Source organism: Protopterus annectens, chromosome 13.part0 (assembly GCF_019279795.1).
Source record: "Protopterus annectens isolate FY-2018-M chromosome 13.part0, PAN1.0, whole genome shotgun sequence".
NCBI lineage: Eukaryota > Metazoa > Chordata > Ceratodontiformes > Protopteridae > Protopterus > Protopterus annectens.
Window position 1 is genome coordinate 1,055,714,376 of NC_056747.1, and position 16,079 is coordinate 1,055,730,454.

The following is a 16,079-nucleotide window of genomic DNA, read 5'->3' on the forward strand; positions in this document are numbered from 1 at the left end:
TAGCTGTTCGGATTACAACAGTTTTAAAAAAAAGTAGACATTCAAAATGTTTACTATGAAGTCCCTTTTAAGTTTTGTCCTGCAGGAGGCATATCAGTTCTTTAATGCAGTATGTTTAGCTTGCTTTTTCCATTTCTGAAGCGTACAGAAAGAATTTGTAAGTTGGGAATTCTTATTCTCCAGGTACTTGTCTTTTGTTTGTGCACTTAGGCATGTGAATGTATGTATGGAAAGCCTTCACAAAATGCCTGTTGCAGTATAGGTACATCTGAGATTGAAAGACCCTGCTTTCTTTCCGGAAACAAGGCACTGTTTGAAGCTTCCAGAAATCAAACCTGCATCCCTCTTGAATGAAGACATTTCTGGGATTCAGAAAACCACGTCATCCACAGATTGCTGGTGGAAATTCTGCTTTCATACTCTCATTGCCAGAACACTGACAGTCCCTTAAAATAAGAGCTAGTGAGTTTTTTATGATAGAATAGTCTTAGGGAGGTCTTGCTTAAGGCAGAAAATATTTACCTAATTTAACTGGTGTCAGAAAAGTTCAGTGATCAGTGTATTGAGATAACCAGGTCATCAGCTTTATAAGAAGCTAGTGAGGAGTTTGCTACTGCTAAGTGGATCAAAAGCTCTATATAAAAGTCTGCAATTAATTCCTGGTTACTGACATTTTTGGTTTAGTAATGCCAACTAAAATAGAACAAGGTATGTCCCATTCATTTCATTGGGGAAAAATGAGGGCACCAGACCTGCAAAGAACTAAAAATATGCAACAGTGACACAAACAAATATCTACCATCTGATCAAAGCATCAGAAAAAAATAAAAGCACAGAAAGTAACTATCAGCATAACCATGCCTCCAGCAACCAGTACCAACACCATTCACAGCAACAAAAACTGCAAACAGCACCCCACCACAAAAAGACTATGTAGAGACACCCACTATAGATCTACAAAAAATCCCCAGTATTTGGTAATGTATAATGTATAAGAGTTTAAAAACAGAAGGACTGAGATTTACCATGCAAAAGTTTAAATGTGTTTGTGCATGAAAGAAATGTTAAAATTACTGAAGAATTTTAGAATAAAGGCTAAGCATCCATAAATAAGAGCAGATGAACATGCACTTGGATAAGAAAAAAATTAAAAGCATTTGAAGCAGCAGATTATTATTGAAATTCAAAAAACCATGTTTGTGATCCTCATAATTCTAAAACAGAAAGCACAGTCATAAATTTAGTTTATCATCACGTATATCATCTCAAGAGAGTATCATGCAGCAAGTGTGACACTACTGTACCTTATAAAGTAGCAGACATATGGGAAGCAGTCCCCAACTCAGAAAACTGCAACCTCCTAAAAATATCAAAGCACTTGTGATGACTATCCAAAGACTTTAAATTACAGCAATTCAGTATGTTGTAGTCTGAATCAGCTTTCCACATTGATAACCACGATCACCGGCCCAAAAAGCAAGCACAAAAAATATACCTCAATACACAAGAAAAAACTAGGGGAACAATGTACAAAAAATCCCACCAAACTTATGAAAATAATAGAATTATAAAAAAGACTAAAATAACTGAAGAAATAAAAGGAGGGAGGCCATCTTATTAAGAACTGTGGCATAGCTGAAGACTAAGATGTAAGTAAAAGATTATAAAAAGTGTGCAGAAGAAACCATGACCTTCAAGAAACCTGTTAAAGAAGTTTAAAAAAAAAAAAAAAAAAAGGTCTGTCCCATTGGAGTGGATTGATAAATGTCTTGACTGCATCTCCGATGTTTTATATTGGGAAGACAAATAGATGTTTAAAAGAGAGGGTTCTGGAACATTTAAGTGATTTCAGGAACAATAAAGTGAGTAGCGCGTTAGCTACACGCATTAATGAATATGGTCAGCAACATATTATCAATTGTTTGTAGTAGAACTAATTCCATTAGGTTCAAGAGGTGGCAATATTAAGAATAAGACTGAGTCTGCAGAGCAGAAGTGGATTTTACAACTATGATTGTACAAGGCACCAGGGTTAAATGGAGTTGTTACATTGAAGCCTGTACTCAAAGCACCACCACTTCCCCGTTGATGATGGAGGAGATGTTTTTGTCTGACTGAGTTTCTCAATATGCTTTTGATTACTGCACATGCATATGATTTTGTTGCTCTTTAAGGACATCTGTACTTTTGAATGTCAATCATCTTTTGAATTTGCCTGTGATTGGATAAAAGTGTTTGTAGAGTTTGGATATGCCCATTCTCAATGGCATTTTTGTTCTTGGCTTTATGGGTCTGAATGTCTTTGAACTAGGCAACAGCATTGACTTTTGTTCGAAGTTTTTTTTTTTATTTTTTTTTTAAACATACATGGATGTGGCTGCTGGATATTAGGCTTCTAGTTTTGCCTTTGGTAAGTAGTGATCAGATAGTGCTGGCCATGTATGCATAATCTGAGTGTTTTTAACTGCCATCATTGATTATGGTTTACAGATTATGGTAATTGTTTACCTTTATACTGCTTCAGGTACAGGTTTATTTTGGGTCTGAAGAAGCAGTTTTTTACTGTGAAAGTGCTAACCTTTTGTATGTGTTATTTTAATTAAACATCAGTGCATTTTTTGTTGTTGCTAAGTGTTTTTTTTATCATATTTTATTTTTCTGCTGCCGTTGTAGTTGTGGGTTATTTATTTTTTGCATCTCAGAAGACCGAAATAAAAGTAGTAACTCCGGTCTGGAGATGTTGATTGAGGATGACTATAAAAGTGAGGTAGAATTTGCTTCCCTCAGTTTGCAACGGAAGATTGCAGAACATGTACCTGTTGTGCAAACTCTATAGAATCTGTAGTTGAGACCAGAGAATAGCAGTGGTATTTTGCTTTTGTGGGCACAGGGCCATTAGGGGACTTTGACCATGGAAGCAGGGGATATGCCCATTGCATTCAGATGTTTGGAATATAGAAATAGATAATGCTAGATGATTCTTGATAAATGACAGCCCCTTTTGTCACATGATCCGTGCCCTAAAGAGGAATGAGTGGGCCATAGGACTGTCATTTCAGAGGAGAGAATGCTTCTCATGGCATTATACTGATGTATAAAAAAGACTGAACATCTAAGCAACTGCTGTACCTAGTACACAGAATTCTTAAATGCATATATATCTTTAGCCACCTTTATTAAACTTATACCTTTTGAACATTGAAGTGGGTACACACACAGAAATAGAAAATTATACATATATTTTATTTAAGTTGTCATTTGCTTCAACATAACTTGATGAAGTCCTGCCTTCCCTTAAGTTTTACTGCTCCTCCTCCATGTACTGTTCTCTTAAATTCTGTTTATTTCAATCTAATATCTCTCTCCCATTTTCTAAAGATTTCACCCTCCAGTAGTTTTCTTATACAGCATTTAATACTTCAGTTATGGTTGGTTTAGGTTCTGATTTCTGTTTTCTAGTCATTGCTTTTTTTGCATACAGTAGCATTAATCTTAAGACTATAGAATGCCTGGACAGTTCATTTACATTATCCCAATTCAAAAGAATAATTTTCTTAGTTACAGTAATTTCTCATCCATTTTTCACAAAGTACTCTGTATGAAATTTTTAAAAGCTACCAACGTATTACATTTCCAAAAGTATTGTTTCCAATTAACGCACTATTTTTCACACCAACACAGTTTTTACTGTCTTTACCAGATGAATTCTCTGCGGTCTGCTTGGTAAATAAAAATACATATGCAAACAATTCTATGCAACAAACATAAACTATTTGGACTTTGCTGCTTACTTCCCAATCTTTTCTAACCTTTTCTAATTGATTCTTATAATTGTGCGTTATTTTTGTATACTCTACGAGTTATCTCTTCTTTAACAACAGCTACTGTTCTAGACTCTATTCAAAACTCAGCCAAAGCGAAGTCTTGCACTTGGCACTCCCCCATCCCTTACTCTTTACTTATGCCCTTTTATCAGTCACTGGTGTGGAAGACTGTCTCTAACCTGCAGTCCAGACACCAGCTTGGTCTTATTTCACTCTATTATCCCCCCCCTAAGTTATGTGCGTCTATTACCTTGTTTCCTTTGCTATTTTTCTCCAATAAATGTATCCCCCTTCTTGCCTTTTTCATATGTACCTACTTGCATTTAGCCCATTGGTAAAATCTCCTTTTCTTCCTTTGTTGGCTTGAGTCTTGGATTACTTTCTGCTGTTTTTTTAACTATAACCTGTATGGTTGTTTTCCTTAAGGGCTTGTATCAAAAATCCTGCGCTTTCCTTTTATCTTGACCCTCCCATTTCATTCTCATTCCTTTCCTCTTTGATTTCAAATGTTCTACTTGTGTTAGATTTCAGCTTTAACTGCATAGCTCTAATGTATCCCTTTAAATCAGGTAATTCTAAAACTGCCTTGCACTTTGTGGAAAATTCTTATCCCACTCAGTTCTTTCCCTCTCAAATAAGTTCATTCAACTCTTGAATAATTATGGTCCACAATTTCTCCTTTGGTTGATTAAAAAAAAAAAAAAGTCTGTCTGACCTGTATGTACAACTTGAACTAGGAACATTTGCACTGCTTGTTATCTTTCTGTTCATATCCGTAGTCAAAAGCTTCCAACTTCTCTATTTTTGAATTTTTTGTTTAGCCTCTTGCCACATATCCTTAGCTGCCATAATAGAGTCCATCATAATCCATTCACTTAAATGTACATAAAATAAGAAATGTTTTATCTGCCAATTTCCAATACCTTTGTTCTCGCTGACTGTACTGATCCTTAATTGTCTATTCACCAGTGGCCTCAGTTTCATTTAAATTTCTAAAAGTCTTAAATTCCCTTGAATGCAGACTCTAATCAATACTTGGTAAAGTATTTGAAACTGCAACTGTACCAGTCTTTTATTTTCTACTGAATATCAAAAATTACACAAGTGTCTTGTTAGTGGGGTAAAATAATTTTCATAGTAGATTTGTTTTTACAAGTCATTCCCTGATGTCAGAACAAAGATAACCTAGTTTGTAAGTAGTTACCAGACTTTCCATCTAGGGGGATCATTGAGGAGCTTAGCCCAAATTTCCAGTTGCCCCCAAGCAGTGGCTTGCTCAAGGCTCCACAGTAGACAAATATGGGATGAGGGAGTCATTCCCTGTAGCACAGGAACTACAATTCACTGAGTTAAATGGTATTTTACTTGAAATTGTTTGATCTCAAAAGGATATTCCTCCCCTTTATCAACCCCCCTTCACTTGAAAATGTACGAGTTCTTATCTAAACAAGATGCTAACACATCCTGTTAACCAGTTTGTCCTAAATAAATGCCATACAGTCCTTCCCTTGCTTTTTTGTAGGACTGCAGTGATACAGATATTCTTGCTTTGTGTCTTGTCTTCAAACTCCACATGCCTTTAACCTGAATTCTTCGTATTCATTAACGATATAAAGCAACTTGCCTTTCCTTTAACTTATCCAGCTCCGTAACGATGTAAACTTGCTTGTATGTCAAGTCTTGTTTTTCATTTTATAAAGTCTGCATTTGCATATTTAATGTCTACCAACTTGGCCTTGCATTCTAGATTTTCTTCCGCATGCCCGCTTGAACATGCGGGTGCTTCAATGGACACTTCAGGTGCAATGGTCATTTCTCTCCCTCCCCCTGTATCATCCCATTGCAATCAGCAAGGCTTGCAAGCAGTCTCTCTTGTGGTGGCTCCATTCTCCGGACCTCCACAGGGGCCGCCCCTTTTGTGCATCTCCCCCTCTCGCCACGGTGACCACGGACGCTTCCCGCCTCTGGTGGGGGGTGCATTTTGCGGGCCGGATGGTCCAAGGCACGTGGAGCGATTCAGAGACCTCCCTGCATATCAATGTTCTGGAAATGAGGGCGGTGCTCTAGGCGTTGCGAGCACTTCAGGCCCTCCTTCCCCTAGGAACAATTGCGATTCAATCAGACAACATGTCGGTGGTCTGGTACATCAACAAACAGGGGGGAACCAGGTCTTACCCTTTATGTCGAGAAGCCATGAGAGTGTGGGAATGGGCGATCTCCATCAACCGCTTTCTCATCGCAATGCATTTTCCGGGTCGGACCAACATCCTAGCGGACAAGCTCAGTCGCACCATTCTCTCCCCGTACGAGTGGTCTCTCAATTCTCAAGTAGCGAAACGTATCTTCGCACAGTGGGGGAACTCCCTGTTGTGATCTCTTTGCTTCTTCTTTAAACGCTAAGTGCGACAGTTTTTTCGCTCTAATCCCCCCTCCAGGGGATTCTCCGAGAGACGCTCTGGTGCATGCTTGGCCTCCCCGTCTTCTTTACGCATACCCCCCTCTACCTCTGATGCTACAAGTACTTCAGAAAGCCTCTCGGTTGGGGTGCAGAATGATCCTCATTGCCCCGTTCTGGCCTCAACAGATCTGGTTCCCTTACCTAAGGTCTCATTCAGTGAATCCACCTTGGATTCTAGATCCCATTCCGGATCTGATATCACACCCAATCGAACCTGCCAACTCCGAACCTGGACAACCTGAAGTTGACTGCTTGGCTGCTCCAGTTCCACTCCTATTCAGGACTCACGGTATCTCGTCTCCAGTTAAGGCCATTCTGGTAGCGGCCCACAAGCCCTCTATCAGAAAAATATACCGCAATAAATGGAAGCGTTTCTCCATTTGGGCAGAGTGGCAAGGCCTAGATCCTTTCACGGTTCCCCTTCCTTTGGTTCTAGATTTCCTTACTACTCTCTTTATTGATGGCGCCAGTAGTTCCACGGTCAAAGTTCAGCTGGCGGACATATCTCATTACCATGTTGGACATGATTCAGGGTCTCGTATGTCAGCTAAGTTATGCAAAACCTTCCTAAAAGGCACCTTTTTGCTCAGACCCCCTGTCAAAGAAACAGTTCCCCCGTGGGATCTTTCCTTGGTACTTCAGGCCTTGACCGCTCCCCCCTTCGAACCTGCGGTCACAGTCAATCTTAAATACTTGTCCTTTAATACTGCTTTTTTGGTAGCCATTACTTCGGCTAAGAGAGTTTCAGAGCTTCAGGCCCTGTCCATGAAACCGCCTTATTTGATTTTTCATCCAGACCGGGTGTACCTAAGGATCAAGCCCTCCTTTCTTCCTAAAGTAGCTTCGGAAGCTAACATTAATCAGTCCATCAACCTCCCTGTTTTCTTCCCTAAGTATCAAAACAAAAGCGAATACAAGCTGCATTCCTTGGATGTTCACAGGCAGCTTCGTTTTTACTTTCATAGGACAGCTGGTCATAGGCAATCAGACCAGTTGTTCATTTCTTTTGCCAAATTCAATCTGGGTAAACCAATTTCCAAAATTTCTTTGTCACGCTGGATTTCTCAGTGTATTCTGTTGGTGTACCAAGCCTCTGGGAGGCCCGCACCGGTGGGAGTCCATGCTCATTCGACCCGGTCTGTCTCTACTTCAGCGGCCTTTAAGTCTAGGGTTCCTCTGGATGACATTTGTTCAGCAGCCACTTGGGCTTCATCTCATACCTTAATTACTCATTACAAGCTGGACGTCACTTCTAGAGGTAGAGCATCCTTTGGCTCCGCGGTGCTCCGGAATATCCTTCCATGATGGCCACCCAAGATTCAGGTAGCTGGGGACTCTGTCCCACAGGTTGATGACAAATGAATTCTCCTACTTCAGATTTAGAAGTTATGTACTTACCATAACGTTCCATTTGAGTAGGTGGATTCATTTGTCTGCAACCATCCCGCCCTCCTATCCCCCTGGCCTTGTCAGTTTCCTGCATAGGGTGTGTTACCCTTTGGTTAGGGTAGTTGGTGCAGGGCAAACTCGATCTGAGGTCATGTAGGGAGAGCAGGGCATTATGGGTGAGAGGAGGAGCTAGGAGCTCGGATCCATAGCTGGATAAACCATGCCGGTTCGGATCCGATATCTGATCCATACCCACAGGTTGCAGACAAATGAATCCACCTACTCAGATGGAACGTTATGGTAAGTACATAACTTCTAATAACAGTTTGTCTTGTTTTTCCATATTCCCATACCCTTTTTGCCATGTATGGGCATGAAATTTAGTTAAGTCTTTCATTTCGTTTAAGAAGCAAGTGCTTTCAGTTTTACAGTTTTCAGTAAGTTATTTTTATTTATTTATTTTTTTTTTGTGACTGGGAGCACGTCCTTTCATCTCTGCACAATTACCAGAGGTTCTCGTTCATACATTTTTAATCTTTTTTTAATAAGTTTTGTCTTAACATTTTTAGATGTATTATGTTTACTTGGTAATTTGAACTACAATGTTTTCCCCTTTTTATTATACATATTTTATAGTGTAAATCATATGCATCCATCATCTGTTTTCCAAGGCTCATTTGGACTGATACAGTGGCATATCTTCATGCCTATTCCTGCCTCCTGAGTACTAGACAAGGAGTGTGGTCCATGGTGTGTTAAATTTTATAGTTGGGCAGTACTTTAATGGGCGTGCATAAGAATGTAGCCACATGCCCCTAGACAGGTGTCTGACTCCTGAATGAATGTATATGTCTGAAGGTGATATCCTCCTGCTGCCTTATTCTGGTTCATGTATATGATTTCTTGCAGTTGTGCTTCAGTTATTTGTATATTTGCTTGTAATGTAAGAGCAGAACACTTCCTCTTGCTATTTTTATTCTCTGTTCCATGGTTCTTTGTTCATAACCTTTTAGTCAAAACCACCTGCTATTACTACTACCTTTTTCCTTAAGACTCCCACTCTAACACTGTATGCTTGAATGCAATTGTGCATATTTGCAGTCCCCTGAGTCTCTTTAGTATATAAACAAATTCCCTACAGTTGGACTCTAGTGACCTACTTGTGTACATGAACAAATTTATATGTAATTATTGCAACAGGTATTCTGTAGTTGTACTACCCAATTTCTTTATCTATTTTTTCGTTCAGTGTTTAATTTCATCAGCACCATAGAATTTGTTTTGCGCAGTGAATATTATGCATAAATCTTCTTGTAATCTTTATTATGCTGTGAATTAATGTATTACTGTCTGTACAGTGGACTATGTACTGTTAAATGTATTTGTGTGGAGCTTTTCTTATGCCTCTGCTGAAAAGGGGCATGCAGAACATCCCAGCTGGACTATTCCAGTAAACAAATGCTAAATAAATAAAAATGGTAAGTCACACACCTTTAGGCAAGTTATCTGTACTTTGCTTGTGATGATTTATATATGGATTATTTTCCCTCCCATGATCTTGTTCCTGGCTAAAAATGGTCAACCCTCCTATGCATTTAATAGATGTATAAATTAAATACAAAGAGATGCTGTGTGTGTATTGAATGTAGACAATTGTATAAACATTATGCATTGTGTTATTTTGAATGTTGTACTTCCAGGGGATCATTTTGCTTTGATTGCTTGCAAAACGTTTATTTCATCCAGCAGTTTATCGTTAATTGTAGTGCATGTTGCTAAACAGAATCCCTGTAAGCATTGTCTGTGAAATTCTTCTCTGCTTTTCAACTTGTTTGATTATCTTTCAGAGAGAAGGACTTTGAAGCATTTTCAAAACATTTAAAGGGCATCGTCAGTTTATATAGGCTCCCGGGAGATAAGTAAGTGCAAGAAAACAGTTTTTCTAAAAATCTGCTATTTATTTTTGATGAAAGAGCATATTGTTTTGCAAGCCTTAAAAATGCCTTGAGTGCTGAAAGTTCATTTTGCACTTCCACTGCCTTACACATGTGTAGTATCTCTTGCGTGGTTTGGGAGGGGGTTCGTTAGGATGAAGTACACTTGCAACACCAAGAACAAAGCATACTGTATGAAAAATTGGTAAAGTATAATATTAAATTCATATTCCCATCAGGTCATACCTCTCAACTGTACAGATTTTCACAGAATGTCCAGGTTTTTCCTCATATTTTTTGTCTGTTTCTGATAAAATTGTGGTTTTTCTGGCAAATCAGTGAGGTTTGAAATCAGAAAATGACAGTCATTTGAGTTTCATATTTCATACTCTTCAGAAAATTCATGTTAATGCAGAATCTGTTCTATTTTCTAAGTTTCTAAGAGCAATGTTTAAAAAAGTGTCAGTATTTTTGGGCCTTTCTCCCTCTATTACTTTTGGCTTTGTCCAGGTTTCTTTCTCTAAGAGGTTGAGAGGTATGCACATGGTAAATCAGTAGATATCCATGTAGTAGGTATTCAGGTGTCTCAGAATTCTACATTGGCTCGATTGGGATACCCATCATTGCCTAATGCAGATTTAGTACACGTAGGCTGCTGTGAAGGACTCTGTTCAGTTTTTCATGAATGGAAAAAGCAGCAACACTTTGCTGTTCTTGGTGGCAATATTTCCTGTGAAAAAAGGTCCTTTATTCTCTCTGCAGGTCTTGGTCAGTGGGTAAGCTGAAATATGGTAAATAGCTTTACAGAATTTTGAGTGAAAAACTGGACAGTTGATGGTACAGATGTCTGAAAAAGTTCATGCGGTTTAGCACAGCATTTTTTCAGAAGTACATGCGGTTTAGCACAGCATTTTTTCAGAAGTGTGCTACTATGTTGGTCAAAAATAATAAAATTGGACTTGTCTTGCTTAAATGCTTGGCATATTGATTCTAGTGTCCATTATTTTGAAGGCAGAAAGGGTATCGGGCTTTAACTGAATAGTTTGTGTTAGGATTTGCTCAGGATTTATTTCTCAGCGTGATGTTCTTCATGTTTCACTGTTGCAGTCATTTCATTTGGGTAATCTGCTGGCAGGTTGCCCTCAGTCGGCCTGATTAACAAAGTCTTGGGTCATGCGTTGGTTGCTGTCCCTTCTTCCATGTCGTCAGGGGTATAAAACATGCAGCCGACGCCATTACATTAGTCTTTCGTGCGGTGCCCAAAGCAGAAACAGTTTGCAAGTGCCGGTCGGCCGACTCCTGAAATTTTCGTTTTCGAGTTTCAGATCCGAAGTCTTCAACTAAAAAGCTAAGTACGCCGTTGGGGAAACTTTTTCTTGCTCCTTACTGATGTCGGTAAAAGTTAATCATTGCATTACTTGTGGGAAGAAAATACCTCATAAGGATTTTCATTTGTACTGTATTCCTTGCCTAGGCCCTGACCACAATGTACCTTGCTGTCAGTTCTGTGCTTTATTTAATCAATGCACTATCAAGCGTCGGTACATTTTTGCTTCTAAATATTTTGTCTCACGCTTTAATTATTCAGAAATGTCGTCGGTTAGCAATCCGACTACCGGAATACCTAAAAAACACAAAGAAAAAGAGAGACAGGCCTCTGATGTCCAAAACTGCCGACAACGCTTCTCCTAAGCCAGTCACCAGTTCGCCAGTACTCAGTGAGGTGCTTTCGCAGCCCCTGATGCCCGCTACTTCAGAGACACATTCGGAGTCCGGTATGCCGCGAGATGCTTCAATTATGGAACCCGCGGATGTCTCCACCTTGGCTGGGTCTGGAGCCACTGTGCAGGCACCGGCTTCTGAGGGTGTTTTCAGGCCTACAGATTTGTATATTAGACCAACGCCATCTTCAAAACTAAGGCCAAAATCTCGACCTATGCCTAAAAAACTGACACCTGGGCCACGTGTGCAGGTCCCTATGCCTAAAAAAACAAATGATCAAAATGGCTTAAGTTTTAATTAATCTAATCAGGGGTAGCCACCCCCCCCCCCCTTAAGAGGCCTAGGCAAGATGTTTATTATGAATCTTCTGATCAGGATTCTCTTTCTTCTGACTCTCTTCTAATGAACAGGAATGGTCTATACCTACTTATGAGGACTCTGACGCAGAAGATTCCATTCCTTCTGCTTCTCCCCCTGAGGAGTTTTCTTTTGGGGAAACTTTACATACCTTAAGGGAACATTTCCACTGAGAAAGTCTGGCTTTTTCTGAATCTAAAAAGAGACTTAGGGATTTTCTTCTTCTTCCTCGGCATAGGCCTTTGGCTATACCGCCTGTTCTAGATATTGTTGATGTTTTTTCAGAATCTAGTATGGCTCCTGATTCTCTGCCTCCGGCTCCTTGTAAGCCAGCTAGATACTATAAGGTTCCTGACTCCCACAAATTCCTTTTCAAAAATCTTGTTGCTGATCCTGAAACCATTTCTTAGGGTCCCAAGGGCATTAAGGCTTCTACTGCTAAAAATCCTACTCCCCCTGATAGGGATTCCAGGGCGCTGGATAGATGGGATAAGAAGGTTTACACTTCTGCAACCCTGGCAATCAGGGCTTTAAACTGTCAATTTCATATGCTAAAATATCAGCAGCATATCATGGGACTTCTTAAACAGAAAATTCTGTTTATTTCTGATTGTGTGGAAAATAAAGATTTACAGGACTTATTGCATTCAGCTGAACAAGTTGGAAAACCTACTTTGCAATGTGGTTTTGATTCTTTGGAGGCCTCTTGCAGGGTTGCTGTAACTGGCTCTGTGCTAAGAAGGCATGTTTGGCTCAGAGCAAAATCTGCATGATCATGCTAAAGCAAAATTGTTCGATGCTCCTTTACAACAGGACAGTCTCTTTGGTAATAAGGCTGAAGAAGTTCTAAAAAAGATGGAAGATAAAGCTAAATCAATGCAAACTGTGAAAGATTTCTTAAATACAACCTCCAAGATTTAGTAGACACTGGCCTACTAAGAACTGGTCCTTTCCAGATGTTCTTTGTGTTTCACTGTTGCAGTCATTACATTTGGGTAATCCTGCTGACAGGTTGCCCTCAGCCGGCCTGAATTCCAAAGTCTTGGGTCCTGCTTCGGTCGCTGTCACTCCTTCCCTGACGTCAGGTCGTCAGGGGTATAAAAGATGCGGCCGACGCCATTTTCTTCAGTCTTTCTTGCCACGTGGTGCCCGAAGCAGAAGCAGTTTGTAAGTGCCGGTCGGCCGACTCCTGAGATTTTTCATGTTAGAGTTTCAGATCCATAGTCTTCAATAAAGCTACGTACCCCATTGGGGAAACTTTTTCTTGCTCCAGACCGACGTCAGAAAAAGTTAATAATTGTATTTTTTGTGGGAAGCAAATACCCTCATAAGGATTTTCATTCTTACTGTATTCCTTGCCTAGGCCCTAATCACAACATTTCTGGTTGTCTGTTTTGTGCTTGATTTAACCACTGCAGTATTAAGCATCGGTATGATTTTGCTTTAAACTATTTTGGCCGGTTTAATTTTCCAGAAATGTCATCTGATAGCCATCCAACTGCCGGAGTTCACAAGAAATGCAAAGGAAAGGGATAGACAACCGAGCCCAAAACAGACTATGAAGCTTCTCCTAAGCCAGTCGCTGGTTTGCTGGTTCTCAGTGAGGCACTTTTGCAGCCCCTGACGCCCACTACTTTAGAATCGCAGGCCGCTACCGACTCCCACATGGAGTCTGCCATGTCGCTGGACACTCAAGGTATTGCCTCTGATATTATCCCTTCAGATGGGTCCAGAGCCACTGAGCAGGCACCGGCTTCTGAGGGTGTATTCAGACCTAAACATCTTTACATTAAACTGACTTCAGCTTCACAGGCAAAGACCAAAGCACCTTCCAAAGCAAAGAAACAAACTCAAGAGCCATGTGGTCAGGCCTCTATGCCCAAAAAACAGATGCTCAAAATGGCCGAAGACTTAATTACCTTGATTAGGAGTTCCCATCCACCTCCTGATAAGAGACCTAGGCAAGAGACTGACTATGAATCTTCAGATCAGGTTTCCATTTCTTCTGATTCCTCTTCTGATCAGGAATACCCCCCCCCCCCATGAGGGTTCTGATGCTGAAGAATCTACACCTTCAGCTTCTCCTGAGGACTGTTCTTTTGGAGAAACCTTGCATACCATGAGGGAGCACTTCCACTGGGAGGGCTAAGATTTTTCAGAATCTAAAAAGAGGCTGAGGGATTTCCTTTTACTACCTCAACACAAGCCACTAGCCATCCCTTCTGTGTTGGACATTGTAGATGTGTTTTTGGAGTCTAGTCTTACCCCTGACTCCTTACCTCCAGCTCCTGTTAAGCCTGACCGATATTACAGGGTTCCGGACTCTCAAATTCCTTTTTAAAAACCTTGCTGCAGACCCAGAAACTGTTTCTCAGGGTTCCAAAGGAGTTGAGGCTTCCGCTGCAAAAAAAACCCTACCCCCTGTGACAGAGATTCTAGGGCACTGGATAGATGGGGGAAAAAGTTTTACACATCTACTACCTTGGCTATAAGGGCTTTAAACTGTCAGTTTCATATGCTCAAATATCAGCAACATCTCATGGCATTGCTTAAACAGAAAATGTTAAACTCTGAATGTGCAGAAAACAAGGAAATGCAGGATTTTATTGCATGCAGCTGAACAAGTTCTAAAGCATACTTTGCAATGTGGTTTTGACTCTCTAGAGGCCTCCTGCAGGGCCGCAGTTACAGGTTCTGTAATTAGGAGGCATGCTTGGTTAAAGGAACTAAATCTGCCTGATCATGTTAAAGTCAAATTATTAGATGCACCTTTACAGCATGATACTTTGGTGTTAAGGAAGAAGAGGTGTTAAAGAAAATGGAGGACAAAGCTAAATCTGTGCAAACTGTCAGATTTTTTACAATCTAGGTTTAGTAGACACTGGCCAACAAAGAATTGGTCCTTTCTTGGGTCAGACAGACCTCAAAGGGGCAGATCCAGATGCCCTAGAGCAGGGGTGTCCAACCTTTTCAGTTGCAAGGGCCGCATTGAGTCAACAGAAATGGTCTGGGGGCAAATGGCAAGTGAGGACCAAAAAAAAAAAAAAAAAAAAGGTCTCACATTAACTGAAGAGCAAAAAAAAAAACAAAACAAGAGACCTCAAGTTTATGCGGTCTATCGTGACCAATGCTCACGCTTAAAGTAATAAGTTCAAAACAAGAACTATTAAGATTTTTGACCAAGATCTTCCTATTATAAATCAAGGTGGAATCAATATAACATGTTCTTTAAAAATAAAAAATATAATCCATTAACAGTACATCCAGTACTAAAAACATTAATTAAGTACAATAGTTTCTTAGAATTAACAAAATGCATAAAATACATAAAAGTATTTTCGTTTAAAAACGGACATTTTAGCTTTAAGTTTAAACTAAGAACCCAAGTTCATCCAAACTATCATAAATAGTAGTAGTGATAAAATTATCAACCAGTACTAATAAATAAAAAGCTAGTACTAAGTTATACTCTGTTAATGTAGTACTACAATTATTAAAAAATGTTTGAACTACACATGAACTTGCAAGTCCCATGTGTTACTCGGGACCTAAGTGTGAAGCAACTATTAAACCTAATAAAATTATGAAACTATTTGACATTGAAAATCTCTTAACGGTTAGTAGAATATCCCTCAGACTTCTACCCTACTGCCAACAGTTGCCCACTAGCAAAATTACTTGGAAAAAGAATCACTTGCGAATGACTGTCAAACACTTCTTCCATTCCAATTACAGTACCATGTCTGGTCTGATAACTGGTACAATACTTCTTGACCTCAATACAGGCTTTGAAACAGTCAGTTGTAAGCAATTACTAAATAGGTATACAATACTCGGCTCCTCTCCAGAGGTTTACAGTAGTTTCATAACTACCCATCCAATCAATCCTACACCACATGTGGAGCTTATGATTCCTCAGTAAATGGAAACATTTCTTGCAGAGTCCCACAAGTGTCCATTCTTGGAGCCATTGTATTCTCATTTATTAATAATGACTTCCTGACACTTGAAAACCACATCTACATACATTACACAGTCACTAGGTATGGGAATTCAACTCATGAAATAATTAGAAAGCTACAGTTTGATTTTGCAGTACTTTGGAACTAGTTAGACTAGCTTGCTGTAAATACCAACACAACTACAGTCAAGCTGCACAAAAAAATTAAATATGCCCTTATCCCTGTCATCACTGATCCCTCAACATTTTGCCTACAACCACCTCCAATTCTTAGGAATAATGTTATATTCTTCTTGCTCTCACTCTCTACTTAGAGACCCAAGTTAACAAAGTATTAGGTAGGAGAACTTAAAGCAGATTATTTGATATCGGATCTCCTCACTCCAGAAGCCAGATGTTCCATAGCCATTAATGGACTCCTAGGATTGAACACT

The 16,079-nt window shown here is 39.7% G+C and overlaps 1 protein-coding gene across 1 annotated transcript in view; it reads left to right on the top strand.

Annotated features, from left to right (window-relative positions):
• MED1 (mediator complex subunit 1) overlaps positions 1–16,079 on the top strand; it is a 1,231,128-nt gene that overhangs the window by 645,187 nt on the left and 569,862 nt on the right. The window contains exon 7 of the mRNA XM_044054941.1: positions 9,519–9,590. Coding sequence (XP_043910876.1) covers positions 9,519–9,590 — 72 coding nt within the window. The remainder of the gene's footprint in view (positions 1–9,518; positions 9,591–16,079) is intronic.